Raw genomic sequence first — 22,350 nt, forward strand, 5'->3', positions numbered from 1 at the left:
ACACAGTTTTTTTTTAATGAGTTGCCTAGAACTTACTGATCACTGCAGGGCAGATATTTGAAAGATTTGATTTCTACTATGGAAGTGGTAATGCAAATCTGTATTCTAAATCAGGACTTGAGGGCTTCAAACTGGAGAATTGTTATTTTTGTGGTAGTTGCTAGGAACAGGATAATGAAGCTGCTATGTGTTCATTTTGTAGGAAAATTGGGGGAAAGACAGGAAAATAATTAAATAGCACTAAGGTTTGATAATAAGTAATTCTATTGTTGTGAAGTGGTACACATCTGTAACTGTAAAATTACTAAGAATATTTAAAAATGAAGATTAATTTTCATTTCCACTGTAAAAGCAAGTTCACAATTTAAATATTATAATTAATGAATAAGCCATTAAATAATTTAACATTAGTTAAATATTACTTGTTAAAAATGTCCTGTGAATTTAAAAAAACTAAAACAAAACAAATAAGGAATATAATAGAAAGATGAAAAGGCCAGCCACATAAATGTCTACTCAAGATTTTGCTAGCTTCACTATAACTACAGATTAAGAAAAATCATGACCCAGCTATTCCCTTTGTCGGTATTTTTCCAGAAGAATTGGAAACAGTCATACCACAGAGATATATGTGCACCCATGTTTATAGTACCACAATTCGTAACTGCTAAATCGTGGAAACAACCCAAATGCCCATCAGTCAAGAAATGGATAAAAAAGATGTATTTTTATACAATGGAGTACTACTCAGCTATAAAGAAAGATAAATTCGAGGTTTTTATAGGTAAGTGGATGCAACCACAGACCATATTCATAAGTGAAATAAACCAGACTCACATGTGTAAACATCATATTGTCTCCCTAGTGTAAGAAACTGAAAGAGTAAATAAGATCCAAAAGGCATAATAGACATTGTGAAAGGGAAAGAAACTGCTCAAAAGGAAAGAACTGAGATGGCTGGAAGGAGAAAAGAAAGAAGGGGAAATACACACACACACACACACACACACACACACACATACACACAAGATAGCTAAGATAATTGTACTACTAATTTCTATTAGTTCATTGAAGGAACACTTAGTGCATATAATGTTTGATCTATTTTGCATGCCTATATTTAGTAATCTGAGCAACTACTTTAAAGATAACAATATGCAATATAATAACCATTGCTAACTTCCCATCTTGTTTTGAAGCTTTATATCATTTTTAGTGTTTTTTTCTCTTTAAATATTTTAAAAAAGAAACTTTCCACTTTTAAAAATACATGTTGAAAGTACAGCTTTTTTTCTCTATATTTATCCTGATAATTAAATCTATAACTATATGTATATTAATGAAAAGAAACAAAAGATATACAGTATATACTACACCATTTCTATTTCCATACATTAATGAAATAGAATATGTCAACACCCCTGAACTTACAGGTCTGCCAATTATGGATCCTGTGAATATAGATTTTTTCATCTTTCAGAAAGTGAAAGTTCCTATAATTTATATGAAAACATCAGAAAACCTTAGCCTTGTATGAAATTGCTACAAAATGCCTTCTTCAGATGTGGTGAATTGACAACTGGTGGACAACATGTAACACCCAACTGAACTGAACCAGCATGCAGCAGGGTGTGGGAGGCCCACCTGAGGATTGTTGCCAGTAGCATGACAGGCAGAATTGAAGAGGCTTTAGGAGCTTGTTGGGAGCTGGTAGAAGCTGTTTGGGAAGCTGTAGGGAGCTATTCGTTTTCCTGGAGGAGCTTGTCATGCTGGCTTTCCTAATGAATTTGGCTGTTCTTATCATCGAAGGTTCTTGGGACCTTACTGTTGCTAAGAATGGCTACAGTTCATTTTGGGGGAGCTCTGGTTGTCACTTTGAGCATCGCTTCCTGGCTCCAGAGGGTGAGATGGTGCACTGCTCAGTCTCCTGAGAAGCTTGTCTCATTGGTTCCAGTTCAGATTCCTCAGCCTGCTACCACAGATCCTTCTTCCTGCTGGCACAGACTTCTTAGCTGCCACCAGTGACCTTTGGGCATTCCCAGCGCAGACTCATGAAACAGGCCTGTGTGAGACATTGTCATGGTCTCTTGGCCTCCAGTTGGACTTGTGGGAGGCATTGTTATGAGCTCTAGGTCTTCAGCTGGACTCATGCAGGACATTACTGTGGCATCAAGGCCCTCAGCTGGATTCTTTGGTTTTAGTGTGTGGACAGATTTCCTGCACTGTTTTGTTTGTTTGTTTGTTTGTTTGTTTTTTGTATATGATTCTTTGGGTGACTATTATAAATAATCTTATATGTGTTCTTTATTGTATCGTTCCCCTTTGTGGGGAAAGGACTATGATTGCTAATGGATTGATTACTGATGGTTGGCTTATGATCCGCAGGCATACTGAGTGCATGTGGTGCGGGGTATAGGAGGCTCACCTGAGGATGGTTACCATCAGCTGAGAGGCAGAAATGGAAAGGGATAATGAATTTCTCCTGTTGGTCTGGGTTACATTCTTGGTTCTAGTAAAAGGCAATTGAGATGAGTGATCAAGGCAGCAGTCCCAGAGGCTGTAAGCCCCCTGATCCCAGACTTTTGCCTCTCCTGTTTTTCTTATCTCTTTTACCTTTTCATCTGTAGGCACCTCATTCTTGGGACCTGTCACCACAGTTAATACTGACACCCCTTGCAAAACCCCAGACTACAACATCAGATAAGAAAATATCCTTTCTTTTATTAATACTTTCCATATGTCAGGAAGTATACTGAATTCTTTGCATAGATTATTTTTTCCATTTATTCCATATAATGTATGAGACATGTTAACCCTATTTTAGAAAGTAAAAAGCTAAGGTACAAGCTAGGTATGCTGCTAGTAAGTGCGAAAGCTGAAGTTTGCCTGGGTGCCTAACAACTACCCCGTGTTCCAAGGTAAAATGGTTTACAAGGGGCACATAAGTGTCTCTACTTTCCAAAAAATGAAACAAACAGCAAAACTTTAAAATGCCAGTTTTTAACTTGTTTTGCAGAAACATAAGCTTTCATACAAATTAAACTGAATGCTAGTCAATGAATCAAACATGGTCTTCAAGTCCAAGTTGGTCTTGAAGACCATGGTCAACAAGTCCCTAAGTTGCCCCCAACTTAGTGATGAAAATGATAAACAATTTAAGAACAGATTGCTTTCAGCGTGCTTATCTAGATATAGCCTTATTTTTGAGTCAAAACTGGAAGAGCCACTTCTATGCAAGAATCACCCTATTTTTGAGGTGTCTGCAAATACCAGATATGTAGTTCGACTTTGTGATTTACTCAGGCACAGAGGCCACTTCACGGCAGCTTAGTAAAAACACTTGTACATGACCCAGCTAGCGCCCTCACAGTTTTGCATAAGTAATATAAACTTTAAGGAATGGGCACATGTTCAATGCCTCTAAGCTTGAGACTCAGAGTCTTCAGTTTAAACCGCAGCAGTGGCTGGGATAGCAAAGGGACAGGGACAGGTGTTTCACAGATAGAAATACAACACTCCGGAGCTCACACTCCCAGGAAAAAGAAATACCGTCCCAAATAAAGAATGCGGATAATTCAAAGGTTAGCAACCCCTTCCACTCTTTTCCATAACTCGCAAGCTCTTACTTCCGCTTCCTGGGCGGGACTTCCTGTCCCTATGAGGTGAGGGGCGGAGCTAGAGAGCCGCCGGAAATTGCCCTGCTTCCGGTACGGGAAACTTAGCTGCTTCCCTGACCCGGCTTGACAGGCGCGGTTCGTGCAAGTAGCGCTTTCTCGTTTTACCTTGCTCCTGTCTAACCTTCAAACTCATTTTCCGCCGCCGGCCCGCAGCGCCTGTCTCGGAACTCGCCCCTTCCTTATGTTCCCGGGCAGGAGTCCTGACAGACAAGACCCGCCCGCCGGTTCCCCATCATGTCCGAAGTGACTAAAGAGCTGATGGAGCTGGTGTGGGGCACCAAGAGCAGCCCCGGGCTCTCGGATACCATCTTCTGCCGCTGGACGCAAGGTACCCTAGCTGGGCTGTCACCTGCCTTGCGAGAGTCTGGCCGTGGCGCCTGTCGCTGCACACCCTCGCGTGCCCAGTGTTCTGATCCGGTCTCCGTGTACAGCGCTGGAACTGGATTTTCTAGAAACGCCCGGTCTGCCCGGGGGTGGGGGTGGGGGTGGGGCTGGCCGGAGCCTGTTCACAGCTGCCCACTGCCATCTCCGTGCCACCTTGCAGCTGGGGACAGGGGGCGGGGGTGGATCCCACAGCTGGCCTGCAGGTGACAAGGAAGGTGTGTCCCCTGCTCGCGGGGCAGTTTCCAAGCCAGGGTTGCTGTGGTCGCCCGGACCTTTACCCCTAACAGCTTTATGTGTTTAAGGTTTCGTCAGTTTTTCGTGGGAGGGGAGTCCACAGGAAGGTCAAAGTGGCCCGGCCAAAAAGCAGTTTTGTTTGTCTCAGAGTTATGTGGCTCTGGGTGGCAACTGGAGTATAAACACAGGGTTGCTTGCTACAAAGTATTCTCTTGGCCTCAAGCATCCCTGGTTTTGAGACAACATGTTAGTATCTGATAGTATCTGTTACTGTTTAAAAAAAAATACAGACGCAGCACTTCTTGTGCCGATCTAGTGTTACCCGGACAGGACTTTTGCTATAAAAAGCTGATACAAAAAGCTTTATTAATCATATACAAAGCTTTATGTAAAGCTTGATAAAAAAAGCTTTATTAATGATACAGATAATAAGGAAACCATTTATTGAATTTCTTCACTGTTCAAGGCTCCATGCGAGGCATTTTATACTAGTAATTATCCCTAGTTTTTAAGTTTCTATAGTAAAATATAACTAACACATTCTTAAGGTAATTTAAGAAAAATACGGTAAAGATAAGAGCATGCTTTTGGAATCAGAAGGATCACTAATATATGCGTGTAAAGCACTATTATTTCTAGGACACCTGTTTGTAAAGAATTGAGGTGATTTTTTGGCACAGTAAATAAGAAATCCCAATTTTAAAATGTGTTAACTTTGTAACAGAAATTCAGGATATAGATAACCCATCTTGTCTTGTAGCTATGTCACTTTCAAGAGCTAGTAAAATTAGTATAATAATTTATTAGAGTCAGTGGTCTTCCAAGTGAGAAAACTGAGTTGTGGAGGTTCAATAACCAGGCCAAAGTTGCACAATTGTTTGAACTAGGAGTGAATTCCAAGTCTCTCACCTCTCAATCCAGTTCTGTTTTCATTATTTTGTTTTGAGTTTCTAATTTCCCCTTGTTTAGTTTGGCTTTTTTTTACCATTTTGTCAAATAGCTAATATTTTTGTTTAAATCTTAGACATCTTCTTTTGCAGATTTTATTTTAAAATTCACCCCTTTGGTTTATTTATTCACTGTTAGTGAACAGTTCTAAATACACAAACTCTGAAGGATTAAGATGTTTTGTTTTTATTGTAATCAGTAAAGATTCATTACACATTTAACAATGTAGCATAAGTTAATACCAATTTCACTTATATCATGATACAAATTCAAGGAAAACTTTTAGGCAATTCTAGTAGTAAGAATACAATTTTTGTACTAGGTATCTACTTGGGTTCTAGTTCACATTATTTCATTTTTTAAAATCTCAGTTGCCTTCTCTGTATAATGAAGATGGTAGTATTGCCAACATTATAAGGTTGTTATGAAGATTAAAGGCCACATAAATACATTTAGCTGAATAGCACAATAGTAAATGCTCAGCAAATGATAGTTATTACTATATCAATTTAAAAAGCATTTAACTGTGGACTGAACCAAAGATCATGTGATTTTGCCCTGACAGTTGCACGATATGATTACTTGATAGATAATCATTATTCTGAAAATAAAAAAAACCTTCATTATGGCATATTAGAATGCTTTTCCTACTGCCCTTTGCTCATGTGAAAGTTTCTTAACAAGATTAAAGGTTAGTTCAATGAATGCCATTTCAAAGTAAAGGATTTTTTCCCCTAGAGCGTGTAGATAGTTATATTGTGGATCCATGATTCTTCCCCCTTATCGTATAATAGTTAATGGTATGTTGACTGTTGTGTTCATTCTTTTATCCTTAGAGGTCATTGCTAAATATTGCTGTGGCAGTTGCTTGCGATTGTGGGAATAGGCACAAGACATTGCTTTGCTGCATTAGTCATGTGATATCAACCCTGGCTTTACTTTGTAATCAATAACTGTGCTTGAACTGACAACTGCAGTTTCAGTCATTTGGAAGCAAGATACAGGTGTGAAACATTTAGAGTAAATAAAAAGTTCCATCTACTATCTTTCAGTCTTTAAAATAAATTACATTTATTGGTTAAATTAAGTTATTTTGATATGGTTAAATTAAGTTATTTTATTGGTTAAATTAAGTTATTTTGATATGGTTATTTTGATAGGTTGTTAAAATAAGAAGGTGCAATATTGCCATATAAGGAGGCCGGGGGTATAGCTCAGTAGTGCAGTATGCCTGGCAAATGTGAGGTCCTGAGCTGGTTTCCTGGTACCTACCACCCAAAACAGTGGCACATAGTTATTGTTTTAAAATTGATTTGACATTTTTAGATAATTCTGCAAATCTTTGTGTGTAAAACATGTGGGGTGCGTTTTTTGCTCGTTGTTTTGTTTTTGCCAGATTTCATTTCATTTCATTTTATTGTTTTTTTTGAGATAAGGTCTCACTATGTAGTTCATGGTGTCCCTGAATTCCTGGCAATCCTCCTATCTCAGCCTCTCCAGTACTGAGATTACAGACATGTGTCACCATGCCTGACTTGCTAGTTTTTAATTTGATGATAATAAACCACTTAATTTAAGGGCTGGAAGTTGCTGGGTTTTTTTTTTCCCCCCAATTAATCCAGTACTCAGGAGGCAGTGGCAGGAGGATTGCTGCATATTGGATGCCAGCCTGGGCTACATAGTGAGTTCAAGGCCAGCCTCAACTTTGTAGTGAAATCCAAAAAACAAACAAACAAGCAAAAATTTTAACTTGTAACTTTATCTTCTCCTCCATGTTTTCCCTTGCTCAGTTGCCTTAGTACTTTTCAAAGACAAGCATATATTTTTTTCACTTTCTTAGTTTATTAGTACCACTTACTTTCCAGTAGTGGTAAACCTACTGCACGTGGCAGTGGGCTGTTTGTTATCATTGGAAGTTCTAAAAGGTTCACCATCATTGAACTTCGCCAAGGTTTAAGCCCCACAGTTGAAACTTGATAAAGTGGGAGGAAAGACAATAAACACAGTACAGTACACATTAAGCATAGATGATATGAGAAGGTGAAACGATAGGGGATGCTGGGGTGGAGACGCCTGGCTGGGCCTATTTTGGCGATGAGATTTGAGCCGACACTTGGAGTGACTGATCCTGCAGGCATCTGAGCAAGGTTAGAGTGGCTGGAGACAGGGAGGGAAGGGGAGAGTAATAAGAAATAATATAAACCAAGTCATGTTAGGCTTCTAGACCATTCCAAGGACTTCTGCTTGTACTCTGAATGAAGTGGGAAGTCTTTGAAAGGTTTGGAGCAAGATCTTTCAAGTTTTTAGAGGCTTGATTTGGTTGCTCTGTTTAGGGATAAGCTGTAGAGATTAAGCGAGACAGTAAGGTCCAATGAGAGACCACTGCAGTAATTTGGGAGTAAAAATGGTGGTTTGCATGAGGACAGTAGTAGTGAGGTGGTAGAAAGTGGTCAGATTGATCACATCCCAGTGGAAACAAAATAGGAATCATCTAGATCTAATAGTCTTATAAATTCAAACACTTAGCATATTGGAACTCATCCTTCTCAGTGTTGATTGTGTAGCTCGGTGCTGTTTGCAGACCTTTTCTGTGAAGGACCAGAGGCCTTTGTGTTCTTTCCTAATATTCCTTCTCTATCTGGCTGCAGCAGAAATGGCCCCAGAGAGTATGAGGATGGCTTTTCCAAAACGTTACTTATAAAAGCATGTGAAGGTTGCAGTTTGCCAATCCCTAGCCTAGATTATAGATCTCATAAACCATTTTTCCATCTTTAATTCTTTAGGTTATTTTCCTGATACACCTAAGGATTGGCCAAAAAGAGAAAAACTGAGTTTTGCTATTTAGATTGTTTGGTTTGGTTTGGTTTGGTTTGGTTTGGTTTGGTTTGGTTTGGTTTGGTTTTGCAGGGGACAGTATGGTGGTTGAAAGAGGAGGTCAATACAGACAAGGCTATATTGATAGAAATTAAAGTTTTAGGTTTTTATTATAGATGCCACTTTTAATTACATGATATGAAAAAAAGATATTTATTACATTACTTAATAGTGGTGTAAAAGTGAAGGATCAATTAAAAGTATAAGTATAAAATGTATTTAGGAAATAATTCACTTGGATAGAGTTTTCAAACTTTGGTCATTTATTATAATGTGATTTAACATTATACCTAAGCAATAAAATGATGCACACTATCATTAATTATTCTTTCAAAGTGAGGATAGTAGTATGCATCACATCCTTTCAGAGATTTTGTTGTTGTTAGAAATCTTTTTTTTTTCTCTCAGGTATACTTTTTCTTTCTTCCAACATAAAACCATAATTTACCTGACAACCAACTTTCTAAGTTTATAAGGCGGTTGTAAGCATACATAACAAAGTTAATTCCATGGTACTTCTAATACATAAGATTTTTATTCAAAGACTTAAAAATAGGTAGCATAAAGCATGTGTATTATGCTTAACAGTTTTGAAAATCTGATTTAATTCCTATAGCAACTGTGAAAGATGTCAAGGGACAAGTGTAGTTATTCTCACTTTTGTAGATAAGGAAAATAAGGTCCAGTTCAAATATATGAGTCAATCAGCATAACATCATTTAACTTGCAGTAGTCAAACCAAGCTTTTCTATGGCCTGTGTTTACATAGAGTGCTACAATACTTGTCAGACTGGTTTGGGTAATGTATATATAGTTAGTGAGAGATGAAAATAAAAGAATAGGAAATTGCACAGAAGTTCATGGCACAGGTTTAAATTAGTTATAGGCTATAAAATGAGAAACAGACTTTTCTTTGGTGTATATTACTTTGAAATATTATATAAACTTGCATGTTTAGTATCAGTTGTGAGACTGGGCAATATCAAGTCTCATAAGAGAAAATCAACTATTTTGTGATAAGTTAATTGTTTTTAGAACCACAAAACAATTGAAGTATAAAAATACTTGACAAGAATAGTAGTTCTGTCCTAGGAAATTCAAACTCAAATTAATTAAAAAAAAAAAAAACTTACAGAAGGAGCCTACTTACTATAGTCCTCTTTTAGTACAGAATGCTTGATTTTATTTAATTTTATGCTTCAATAGCCTTATCATAATCAATTAACACACTCAGACATTTATACTAAAATTAAACAAAATTTGATAGAAAGCTTATCTGCCTAGAGTTCTCACCATGGGGTTGAAATATGCAGAATATAAAAGCAACCCACTGTGTTGTTATTCTAACTAGAAACTTCATCCATGGACCCTGAAAATTGCATTACATCATTAGAATTTTTAAGGAAGGCTATCATCCATTACTAATTCACATTTACTGCATATGCTGGAAGCTTGGCAGAACCTGATTTCTCCTTCTGCACTCATGTACAGCACCATGTCCCTCATTTCCGCTGGGCGAACTGAAGGCCTCTAGCCTTCATCCCTTACTCCAAGGTTGGACTTCAGATTTGATTGTCTTAATGTGATAACAGCACCCTTAGTTGTCACTTGTCCTTATTAAATTTGTCCCATCCACCTTATCTATTTCTAATCCTCCCATTTGTTCTGTCTGACTCTCAGTCTACTGTGTATTGCTGCGGAAAATTGTGCCCAGCATCCGTAAAAATGTAGTTAAAACTGAGCTGAGCCCTCAGTGGTTCTCTTAGCTCTTATCTTTGTCAGCTTTACGTATGCTTTTTAGGATTAGCATCCTCACTTATTAACCCTGCTCATTCCCTCACTCCCAGGAAGTGGCATCTCTTCACTTCCTCTTTGCCTATCTACTTAATTTAGAAGCATTTAAAATCTGCATCTCAGAGCTGGTGTGAAGCTCTAAGATCAGAGGCTTTCAAATCTTTTGAACACAGGCCCTCATTATGCCTTTAAAAATGAAGGGCTTCAATATGAAAAATACAAAATTGGTATAAGACCCATGGTCTTGCTTTGTATTTTTGCACATCTTTTTAGTCTAGCTGATAGCTAGGTATCCCCATTTCCTCCCCATTAAGTTCATTGCAATATATTGTTTTGGTTGAAGTGTGTGGAAAAAAATACAGTCTCACCCAGATAGATAATTGAAAGAAAAATACTGCAGTAGCCCTTTTAAGTAATGACGTATTCTTCTTTGGTACCTCAGTAGAACTGGACCAGGGGTAAAGTCTTTTAAGTTCATTACAATGTGAAATTTGAAGGCACATCATTGAATTTCTTATGCTCTGTTAAATTTAAACCCATTGACCTACCTTGTATTTGAATGGAGCTGTCAACTATACATTAATTTGTACAGCATGTATTGGTCATTTGGAAACTTTGTCTACTGGATTATGACAATCTTTTAAATTTAATATATAATACAATATCAGAAGTCACATGTGTTACTCAGAAAAATCTTTATGCACTGAGAAACTGTCAAACTCGTAGTCACAGACACAAGTTTTCTAGGTCATTGCTTGAAAATTTGAAATTTTACCAGAGGCAAAAATATAGCCAGTTATTTCCTTTCCCACGGCATTCTCATTTAACTCATTTCTGAGACAATGTCTTCAAGACACTCAAATCTGAATAATTATATTTTATAGTACTTCTTTGGTGTAAAACAAAAACCAAAAGCTAATACTCCATTTTATAAAGCACCAAGTTTAGCTCGCAATTTAGGGGTTGCACATGTGTTTTTACCAAAGATAACTATAAACCAGTAATGATGAACCTTTTAGAGCTTTCTTTTTTATTTTTATTTTTTTTTTTTTGGTTTTTCTCCGGTACTGGGAACCGAACTCACGACCTTGCGCTTGCCAGGCAGGTGCTTTTGCCGCTGAGCTAAATCCCCAGCCCCCTTTTAGAGCTTTCTATGATAACACACAGCTGGCGGGGCACTTGTACCATAGATTCACCACACTGCTATAAACCATAATACTGTTGTATGTAGCAGAAGTGCTTCATGAGTAGTTTCTGTTTTGTCACATGAAATATTTGAAAAAAGTCATTATATTTAAGGACAAGATTTAGTAAAGTTAGAAGTTTTCACTATATCAGTAAGGGCTTTCTTAAAGAACATGTGGGGAGTATGTGTATGTGGCTGAGTGGATGAATTCTTTTCTCATATGTGTGGTTATTTTCCTTTTTGTTTTTTATAATTCACACCAGTCTATACAAAATAATATTTCATTGTCCACCTACCTTTCAAGCTATCATCCTTTTTCCTTTGTGCCAAGCTTGTTAAACAAATTGTTCTCTTGTACTGTTTCTCCTATTCTGAATCACACTTCAGTTTTTAAAGTTTACCTAGTCTCTCCAGCAGTCTAAATGTCTTTTTCTCTTTTCACTCTTTTAAAAAAAATTTCTAGTGACATGTTTAATCCAATATTTACATCTGTAGTGGATTGATAACTGGTGGTCACCTTATAACCCCCCGCTGAACTGAGTAAGCGTGGTGCTGGGGGCGGGAGGCCCACCTGGGGATTGTTGCCAGCAGCATAAGAGGCACAACCGGAGAAGGAGAAGGAGGCTGTTGGGAGCACAGAAAGGCTGTTGGGAGCTGGTAGAAGCTGTAAGGAGCTGTTGGTTGTTTTGGAGGAGCTCGTCATGCTGGCTTTCCTGATGAACTTGGCTGTTTTCATCCTCTGAGGAGCTCGGGACCTCGTTGGCACTGAGAATGGCTTTGGTTCATTTTGAGGGAGCTCTAGTCCTCACTTTGAGCATTGCTTCCTGGCTCCAAAGGGGAAGATGGTGCCCTGCCGGTCTCCTAGAGAAGCTTACTGCCTTGACCTCCCTGATGGGAACTCAGCCATCTTGATCATCAGAGGAGTTCGGGACCTCACTGATGCTGAGGATGACTGTGGTACTTTTTTGTGGAGCTCCGGTTCTTCTGAGTGTCGCTTCTTGGCTCCAGTGCAGATCCCTCAGCCTGCTAGCACAGATCCTTCATCCCGCTGGCACAGACTGTCTAGCTTCCACCACTGACCTTTGGGCCTTTCCAGTGCAGGTCCATGAAACAGGCCCACATGATATATTATTATGGGCTCTGGGCATCCAGTTGGATTCATGGGAAGCATTGTTATGAGCTGTAGGTTTTACATTGGACTCATGCAGGACATTATCGCAGAATCTGGGCTTTCATCTGGATTCTTGGTCTGTGTTGTGTGGACAGATTTCCTGTACTCACTTGTATATCATTCTTTGGATGACTATTATAAATAATCATATAAAATATGTGTCCTGTATTATATATTGTTCCCCTTGCAAAAATAAGCCCCAAACCATAGCAAAATCTTTGCTTAGCATTTGTAGTATCAGATTCTTCTTTGCTTCTGGTTTTTCCTTTATAGAACCCTAGTTAATATATTTTCTCTTCCATCTTTCTTATTTTTCTAATCTCTGTCAGTGTCCATTGCTGAGTCAGCCTCTGCTTATTGTTTTAATGTTCCTGACTGTGTTATCTTTATTGTGCATACTCTCATTTACGTTAACTGACATATTTCAGATGATTCAAATTCCTATCTCTAGTCCTAACTCTTCCCCTAAGTACCGGACCCATACCTCCCACTTCTAAATTGCTTCCTCACATTTTTTGAAACTGCATTTGGCATTTGTGAAACAAACACCCCCACTATCTTGCCTTTCAGAAAGCTCAGGCATTAATCAAATAACGACTTTACAACATACAAAGTGAAAACAGTGTTCAGTAAAATGAGCAAGATAACCTGTAAGGCAAGGTGAATAATGAGTATGTAAACTAACAGTATGTTCACATGATGATGAATACTGATTCTGTTGGGAGATAATAGAGGAGATTACTTATATAGGTTTGTCAGAAAATATCTGAGGCAGGAACACCTAAAGTGAGTTCTAAAGAATAAGAAAGACTCACTTATATGAAGCGAATAGAGGAAAGAGCATTCGATGTATAGAACTGCTTGCGTTGAAGCCACAAGAAAAGACCTTGGGACATCCTAAGGACCTAAGGTCATCATAGGTAATGGAAGCAAACGTTAACTGAAGGTCAGTTGCATTGATAAATCGTACAGTATCTTTAGATCATGAAAAGGAGTTTGGGTTTTATTCTAACTGCAATGAAAAGCCAGTGAAATGTTTTAAGCAGGTTGTGAAAAAAATCTGATTTCTATTTCTAAAATATTCTGGCACCTCTGATGAGTAGATCAGAGTTACAAGGGATGTGAGGAGGAACTGGACCATCTGGTTGGGAAGTCTTAACAGTACTGTAGATGACAGATGATCGTGGCTTGAACTACAATATAAGGTAGACTAGGCATAGGATACAAATGGACATGGACAGGTTCTTTGTTGTAGCTTTGAAATAAGATGACTATTTTAGAGTGAAGACTAGAAGACAAATTAGAACTTTGCAGAGGGAAGGTTAGCAGGTGTTTCAAACTGAAGGAACATCATTCACAAAGTGCAGGAAACCTAAGAAAAACAGTATTTGAAGACCTGAAAGAAACAGCCTGCATGAGAGGAATGACGCAGTGGAGTGGTTGAGAGACCTACAAGGCAGATCATACAGGCCTGCGTTAGAAAATTCAGACTCTGTGTCAGAAAAGTCTAATCTGGGCTGTACTTCTGATTGCCTGCTTATAACCAGTATCAGAAAGTCGAGAGTTGGTGAACTTACAGGGAAAATTATACAGAATAAAAACAGCACACATCTCAGTGCAGGGGAACATCAATGTTTAAAAGCTCTTCTACAATACTGAAAAGAGTAGAAGAGGGAAACTTGGGACAAAAGGGACTAAAATCTAAGGGACATGTAATTTTTAGAAGTGATTGTCAGCATTTCAGGTGATTTTTCTAGGAGGTTAAAGACTTCACAATAGCCTGAATTGGTCACTGATGGACTTGGGTGGGAATACATTTGGTGTAGTCCTGGGTTGAAAAACAGTTTGGCTGTTGAAAACATAAGATAAGAAAGTTGAGGTAGTGCATACAGATGTCTAGGGCGACTTTGAGAGGACAAGAATGACAGTGTTGGTTGAAGTTTTTGATGGAATATTTCAAAGTACTTTTAGGAAATGTATGTTAGATACCTGATTAAACGGCATTTGGAAGAGAGGTTGAAGGAAAAGAGAAGTAGTGGCATGGGATGAGATCGCCTGTAGATAGTATTGCTTGTCTCAACCTGAAAACTTTGGAAGCAGCTTTCATTTCTTCTTCACCAAGGCTTTGTCCCACTTACACATATTAACCAAATCTTCATTTTACTTCAGAAATATCAACTGACAGAGGATTTCTGTCTCCCCACTAGGTAGCTTTTATTAGGTAGGCATTACCTCTGTAGGGCTTTGAAGCAACATTCTTCCTTTTATGGTTCTTTTAAAAAAAAAAAATTAGTACGATCCTCTGACTACTATGGTAGAGTCATAGTTTGGCTCTTTGCAGATGAATCTCTTGTCATCTTCCCTTCCTCCTGTTTTCTCTCTCCTTTGTCCTACTCCCATCTTAGGCTTTAGCTACATTAAATTTTCCTGTGATTCATAAATTCTCTTTGCCCCTACAAACCTTTTTCCTTTAATGTAGATTTTTTTTACATACCCTTGCTTCTCTGGTAAGTTCCTATTCAGTACCAGGCTCACAGTCATGTGTTGTGACTTGAGGAGATTAAGTCACTCCTTTCTACATCTACCCCACTGTCTTCATCCTGCCGTTACAGCATTGACCTACTCCTTTGCTTTAATACTGACCTGTTTATGTATATGTCTTTCACTGGACCATTAGCTCCTCCTGACTAGGGACTGTGACATCCATGCATGTATCCTGCATAATTGTTAAAATAGTTGATGTTCGTTAAGTACTTGGTGGCTGAGTGACTAAATTATAATCTTTAATGAAATTTGATAGATTCCTAGCTTGTTGATATTGAAAATGATGATTTAACAATAAGAGCGCTGAGGCCTAAGGAGGAAACATGATTTCCCCAAGGTTGTATGTATAATAATTCAACTCTTGTAACTTCTGACTTGGTCTTTTGAGAATCTTCTACTAGCTGCTGTCAGTCAGTACTGGTTGGATGATATTTCACAGTAGATAGAGCCAATTTAAGCGTTTTTATTTTCTGGGATGCCATTTAATTTTTAACTTACAGAATGTGGCTCAAAGATTGAAACGAGAGCTGGGGATTTAGCTCAGCGGCACAGTGCCTGCCTGGCAAGTGCGAGATCATGAGTTCGATTCCCGGTACCAGAAAACAAAACAAAACAAAAAAAAGATTGAAACGAAAAAGTTACTGTGTGAAAAAAGTGTTATAATTCTGTTTGAATTCAGTAGACTATCTAGTTTTCTTTGCAGTAAATTCAATTACCAAAAGTTATATGAGGAGCTGGGTGTTTAGTTCAATGGCAGAGCACATGTTTAAAAGCTTTCAGTTCCATTCCCAACAAGAAAGAAAGAAAGAAAGAAAGAAAGAGAGAGAGAGAGAGAGAGAGAGAGAGAGAGAGAGAGAGAGGGAGGAAGGAAGGAAGAAAGGAAAAGAAATATCAGATTTAGTGTCCTTTTGCTCAATCTATGCTATTGTTCTAGGTGGGCTGTATGTATGGAACCTTGTGTACCTGTTTGTGGACGTATGTACATGCACATACTTCTTGCATTTTAGAAAGGCAAACATTGGTTCAGTAGTATTTTAAAAAGGGTGCCTCAATTCTCCCAGCAGTTAACATTGACTGTTCCTGATGACTTGTAGATTACTTTGGTTTTGTGATAAGCGATCCTTCTCAAAGCAAAGTACGTAAACATTCTTTGAGCTGCTACTTGAAGTATATTTTTAATCTTTGCTACTTGCTTTTATTTTTAGGGTTTGTGTTTAGTGAATCAGAGGGATCTGCATTAGAACAGTTGGAAGGTGGCCCCTGTGCTGTTATTGCACCTGTTCAGGTAACGTAGACAACTTTACCAACTCCTTAGAGGGATAAGTCAAATGCTTCATACTTGGTGATTGTTTTCTAATGTGGGTATTCTGTATAATCGTGAGACACAGTGGGTTAATTTTCTTGGTTATGTAAATTGCTATAAATATCCAAAATTAAAATGCATTCAGAACATGTGTGAGTTGAACAATAATAGCCTTTTGAACTATATTTTCAAAGAAAAATAGTAAGAATTCCCTGACTTTTAAGAAAATTAGGAATTACTGGTCTTGTTATCTTTTCTAAAACAAAGATTCTATTGAGTAATAACATTTTATGTGCTGGATAGGTACAATAATAATAATTATACTGTTGTCACTTATCTTTTCTATTAAAAAGGCTTTCCTAAAAAGATGAAGATGAATTAATGTTTTTGTGGCCTACAAGTTGAAGATGAGTTACTATTTTGCAAATATTTAAAATAAGCTGGCATTTTATATTGTTTTAGATTGTAGCTTTGGGATTTCTACATAGAATTAGTAGCAACCAATTTCAAAACTAAAATTTTTCTTGCACAAAAGATGAGGTTTACTTGAATGTCGATTTGATTTTGAATCTTGGTGTTTTTGAATTATAGATCGATATGCTGTGATCTGTTACATTATTAAAATCAAGCATTTTTGGTTTACTGTTTTGCTTACAATGTCAGAACAACAGTATAATATTAGAACTATTATAAAAGAAGCTATAATTTATAGTTTATGTTTTAATCATCATTTTTTGAACATACATATTTAATGTGATATTTATTATTCATTAAGCATAAAAAATACATTTCTGAACTTTTAGCTGAAGGTAAATTTGTCTTATAAATGTTACAGCCCATATACTTATGTTATTAAATTGAAAATGTATTTCTCTAAGAGCCAAAAAATCTGCACTTGCAATTGATTTCAAAATATATACTTTGCAGGTCATTATTTCTGTAAAGAATAAGATCGAATTTGTTTACATTAGTAAAATTATTTAAAAATGAAGTAAAATTTGAATGTCTGAATTTTACCTCAGAATTACTAAACATAAAGACTGGAATTTAACTGTAAATTGATAGTTATACCTGTTGTGCTGAGTAAATGAGACACGATTTGGTCACCAGTAGGAATTGGATGTGAACGTGAAGACTCTTTATCTTTTCCATGTGGAAGATAGATTTGTAAAGACTACCCCTCTTGGTTGGTGATAGGACCCTAGGGTTTTAGCGAAACTCTGTGTAGTTAAGCGTCTGTCTACCACAGAAGTTTAAAATTGAGCAAATTTTGGAAATGTTAGTTTTGTAAGGGGGAATTAGGGCTCATTGTTGAAAATCCTGAACCTGTCCTTATGGACCTTTGAGGTAGTAGTTTAGCTTAAGAGGCAGATAAATCCTTTCAGTTGATAAAAGAATTTTGTTTATATTAGTGTTTCAATTTAAATGTCAAAACTAAATCATGAAGAGTCATGAGATTTATGAGTATAGGTACTAACTTTTTAAAACTATAAACCTTACAGCATGATGCTGCTAGTGTGGCACCACATAGGTAATTCAGTTGTAGATGTTACTCCATATAATATTGCACCAAGAGTTTATAGAATACCAGTATAGAGAAGGAACTAAAGTCTGTGGTGACGTAACACCAAGTATCATAAATGCCATCAGTATGACTAGTTGGCAATTTGAAGAAAAAAATGAGTTTAGGTCATCTCATTCCATGTACCAGATATGTGCTTGGACGATTCAACCATGGAAAACAAAAAAATTAGTGGATTGTCAGTACCTTACGAAAAGATTCCTTTAAGTTGAAAAATACTTGCAGTTAGCCAGGTATGGTGGTACATTCCTGTAATTCCAGCACTCTAGGAGGCTGAGGCAGGAGGATCACAAGTTCCAGCCTGGGAAATGTAGTAACTTAGCAAAACCCTGTCTCAAAGGGGTTGTGGCTATATCTCAGTGCAGATTCCCTGGGTTCAATCTCCAATACCACCACCACCAAAAAAAAATTTTTTTAATAACTATTAGCAGCAAGAGGATATTGTTTTTCTTATACAAGGAATTTGTACAAATTAGTACAAGACCTCAGGTGGTGAAATGGGCATAAATATGCAGTCGTGACAAGTGGAGTGATTTTAAACAATGAAAGAATCAGGATGATAACTTCCACAAAATCCCCAAGAAAGTAAAAATAAAACTGTAACTAGAGTCTCTTTATTTTTAAAAACATTTAAACATAAAATTATAATTACCAGTGCGTGTCTGGATAAGATGATGCTGGCATACTCATATACTACTATCTAGTAAACCTGTACTTTGATTTTGGGAAAGAATTTTACATATACTAATGCAGAGTTTTTGATGAAATAGTTGTACTTCTAGGAATTTGTCCTAGAAAAATAATCCTTCATTTGGAAAAAAATATATTCAAGAATCTTATATACTGTATTTATAGAAGCAAAAAAGTCTGCAAATATAATGTATAGTAATATAATTTAAATGAAAATATGAGTAAATTTCAGTACTTTAGTAAATAAGTAGTAGTTAAGAACTATATTATAAGTTTCTTAGAAAAACCAAGTGGAAAATTTAATATACCTATTGTGATTTGTCCTTGTGCAAATAAATATGAAAATAAGACTAGAAGGAAATACCATCTATCACAATGCCAATACTGGTTGTATTAATAACAGAAAAATGTTTATCCTTATCTCACTTCCAAATTTTGTAACAATTTTATATTACTAAATTTTATGGTGGTGGTTGTTTTGGAGAAAAATCAGGAGCACTTGACTATAGTATTTGTATGAGAAAATATTATTTTTTTCAATTTTGTGAATTATTGGGTACCCAATGCTATATTGAGTGCATTGCATAAATTTTCTCATAGGATCCTCTTTGCGACCTTTTAAAGTTTATACTGTTATTACTTACAGTTAATATTGGAGCCAGAATTCAAACTGAGGTCTGACTCACTAAAAACGGTCCTCTTAATCTGTACTCTCTCTCTCAGCCACACGTAAGAATCTATTTAGTAGCCTGTTTCTCTTGGATCTTCCCTCAAGAGGTTCACATTCAATAGGTGAAGCCCAGGAATCTGTATTTTAAATGAATGAGTTAGATGGACCGCACTTTGAGAAGCAAACACTGTACTGTACTGGATTCTGTCCAATAACTCAAGTAACAGCTAGTTGACCTGCTGAAGGGAAAGATAAGGAATCAATTTGTCTTTTCTTTTGAACCTTAATAGCATTGGGAGCTAAGGAAGTTAGGAGCTCTTCACTTCATGATAAAAGTGATGATTGTAAGTCTTTTATCACATGTCAGAGCTAAGAGAGAAGAACCACCTTTATATTGAGATTTCTTGTACCCAATGAAGTGTAAGAGAACTGCAGACTTATTCCAGTTCCATAAGGCCTTCACTTTTTGAATGGAACAGTAAGATCCTGTAATTTCCAGTTATGTGTCTTACCTACTTGAGTCAATTCTTCCACTTAAGAATGATTAATTTTATGGTTCTAGAATAAAGTTTTTAGTAGTGTATTCTGAGTGAATAACTACCATGCATACTGTTAAATGTGAAGAAAAAACATTTGAAATTTGTGTAAAATTCATGTTAAAAAGATAAAGGAAGTGCATATTCATTTTTCCATCTTGAAGTAAAAGAATGAGATATGTTTATAATGCATTCTAATCATGGCTTTAATTGTGTAAAGGCATTTCTTTTGAAGAAGCTCCTGTTTTCTTCTGAGAAGTCATCTTGGCGGGATTGCTCAGGTATAATTATAGCTGTCTTATAAAACTTCTATCTCATTCTCTATTTTAAAAGTGTTCTGTGCAACATCATTGTTAGCAGCTTACCTTTTTAAGATAAAAATATTTAATTAAACTATCAATGGGATCTTTTTCTGAGATTCTTATTTAAATGTTTCAGAAAGTTTTATGAACATAACTCCAAATTTTAGATGTTTATTTCCAGATTTGATTTTTCTGTAATTAAAGGAAATCCTTTTGACTTCTTGTTAAGATTCACACTTGCTAAAACTTTTAGATGCTAGCATACCTGTTGGAATAGACACTGGATATCAATATGTAATACAACAAGCATTAATTTCCTACCACTTTGTTTGTAACCGTGTATTGTCTGTACTGTTGTTTTGCTATTTTGTAAAAGGTTGTCTGTCTGTTAATGTTTTCCTCCTTTTATTTTTAAAATAAAATAAAAGGAAAAATAAAGTGTGCAGAGACAGACCCAAAGAAAAAAAAAAAAAATAGACATTTTACCAGCTGGGGATATAGCTCAGCAGCATAAGTGCCTGCCTGGCAAGCACAAGGTCCTGAGTTTGATTCCTGGTACCAAAAAAAAAAAGAATAAACATTTATGGAAAATTTCTTTTAATTATCTCTGATCATGAGCTCAGAATTATCTTTTTATTCTTGCATATTTTAATAGAATGCATTCTACAGTGCAAATACTGTAAATCTGAATTACATTACAAATGATGCTGTTACACTGTCTGTAACCCTAAGTCAGAGATACGTGGTTGTCCATGATAATCACAGGTGTTTGCATTCGCCTTAACAGTTTACTGAGCTCTTTTCTGTATTTACACTATTTCATGTGAACCTCAGAATAACTTCTGAAGGAAGGGTAGAGTACATCCAATTTTGTATGTAAGGACATAACCGCTTCCCTTCCGAACCATGATCATAGACCTTACTAATGGTTTTTAATTTAGGAGGTAAGGTAGCATACTTATACAGTTTTTATTAACATATAACTTACTGAAATGCAAACTTTTTGTAAAAAAACTATTCAATAGAATCTTATCAATGTAACTTTATTAATAAAGTGTATTTTTTTTACAGAGAGGTATACTCACCTTGATAAGAATCTATAAAGCATTGTCATAAATGTCATAAAGTTGTGGTGGTTATAAATGGCACATATAGTGCTTTTAAAGAATTTTTAACCCATTGTGAGCTACAGAAGCCTGCTTGTGTCTGAAAACATTGCACAGAATATGCATGCTTGTCCTGTATTAGAAAGTTTCAGGAAATAGTACTACTTCTGGAGAATAACACAACGTATAAAAAGAGGGGGACTAAGGTTCCGAGAGAAATGGTCAACTGAGCATAATGCCACAGGATTATAATCCTAGCCATTCAAGAGATTGATGAAGGAAGATCACAAGTTTGAGACCAGGGTGGGCAATTTAATTTAGCAAGATCCTGTCAATCAGATAGATGGCTGGGTGGATGGACGGACAGATGGACAGATGAACTGAACTTGAAATGTAGCTCAGTGGTAGTGACCTTGAGATGCAAAGCTTGGTGAGCCCAAGCTTTTTTCTTTTACTTTTATTTCTTTTACTGCAGAAAAGAAAAAAGAAAAGAAAGAAAAAAAGAAAAGGTCTGAATGAGCTGTTTTCAACAAAATTCTACTACCCAAATTATTGCAATCCAGTGTCAGTAACTTCTTTATTTCTTGGTGGGCTCTGCAATAATTGCAGATGGCCCCTGCAAATGTGAGGGTTTGTGATCTCATATGTACTGATGATGTATCACCTCATTCTTGTGGGACAGGGTGATCGAAGACATTAGAATTCAGAAATGGGGGAAATAGAGGTCTCAACAAGTTTGATGCTGTACTTGGTTCTGCACTAAAGAAAACCTCATGGCTTGAATGCTGCATTTGCAGCTTAAGATAGAGATGCTCAGTATCAGATTATGCCAAATAGCATATTTATTCGTTCTCATAATATTTAATTCTGCATGTTTTAGGATTCTTTTTCTAGTCAGTGGTATATATAAAGTGGTATTATTTTAGTCCTAAAGCACATTGTTTTACAAAGTATAGTTTCCAATCTGTTTATGGGTTTCACCCCTGCTTAAAATGATTGATTTCCATCATTAAATCAAGACATCCTCAATATTGTTATTCATGGCAGAATTGTTTTTCAAGGGAGCCATTGTAACTTCTACTTTGGTTGTTTTTAGAGGAAGAGCAGAAGGAGCTCCTTTGTCACACCTTATGTGATATTTTAGAAAGCACTTGCTGTGACAACTCTGGATCATACTGCCTGGTTTCATGGCTGAGAGGAAGGACAGCTGAGGGAACCGCTGGTATTTCTGGGAGTCCTGCCGAGTCTAGTTGCCAAGTGGAACACTCTTGTAAGATATGTTTTTATTTCACAAAGTGATTTCTTGTCCTTTTGTTTTATTAAACTCCTGAACATTTTGAAGAGAAAAT

General features: G+C 36.7%; 1 protein-coding gene across 2 annotated transcripts in view; it reads left to right on the top strand.

Moving 5' to 3' along the window:
• The first annotated feature begins 3,693 nt into the window (after positions 1-3,693).
• Positions 3,694-22,350, top strand: part of Fam188a (family with sequence similarity 188, member A) — an 84,899-nt gene continuing 66,242 nt past the window's right edge. For both annotated transcript variants that reach the window (XM_005386973.2, XM_005386974.2), the window contains exons 1-4: positions 3,694-4,005; positions 16,018-16,097; positions 19,814-19,874; positions 22,098-22,271. In XM_005386973.2, the coding sequence (XP_005387030.1) occupies positions 3,912-4,005; positions 16,018-16,097; positions 19,814-19,874; positions 22,098-22,271 (409 nt within the window). In that variant the 5' untranslated portion in view covers positions 3,694-3,911. The remainder of the gene's footprint in view (positions 4,006-16,017; positions 16,098-19,813; positions 19,875-22,097; positions 22,272-22,350) is intronic.

This window comes from Chinchilla lanigera, unplaced genomic scaffold, assembly GCF_000276665.1.
Source record: "Chinchilla lanigera isolate Chin_1 unplaced genomic scaffold, ChiLan1.0 scaffold00028, whole genome shotgun sequence".
Lineage (NCBI taxonomy): Eukaryota > Metazoa > Chordata > Mammalia > Rodentia > Chinchillidae > Chinchilla > Chinchilla lanigera.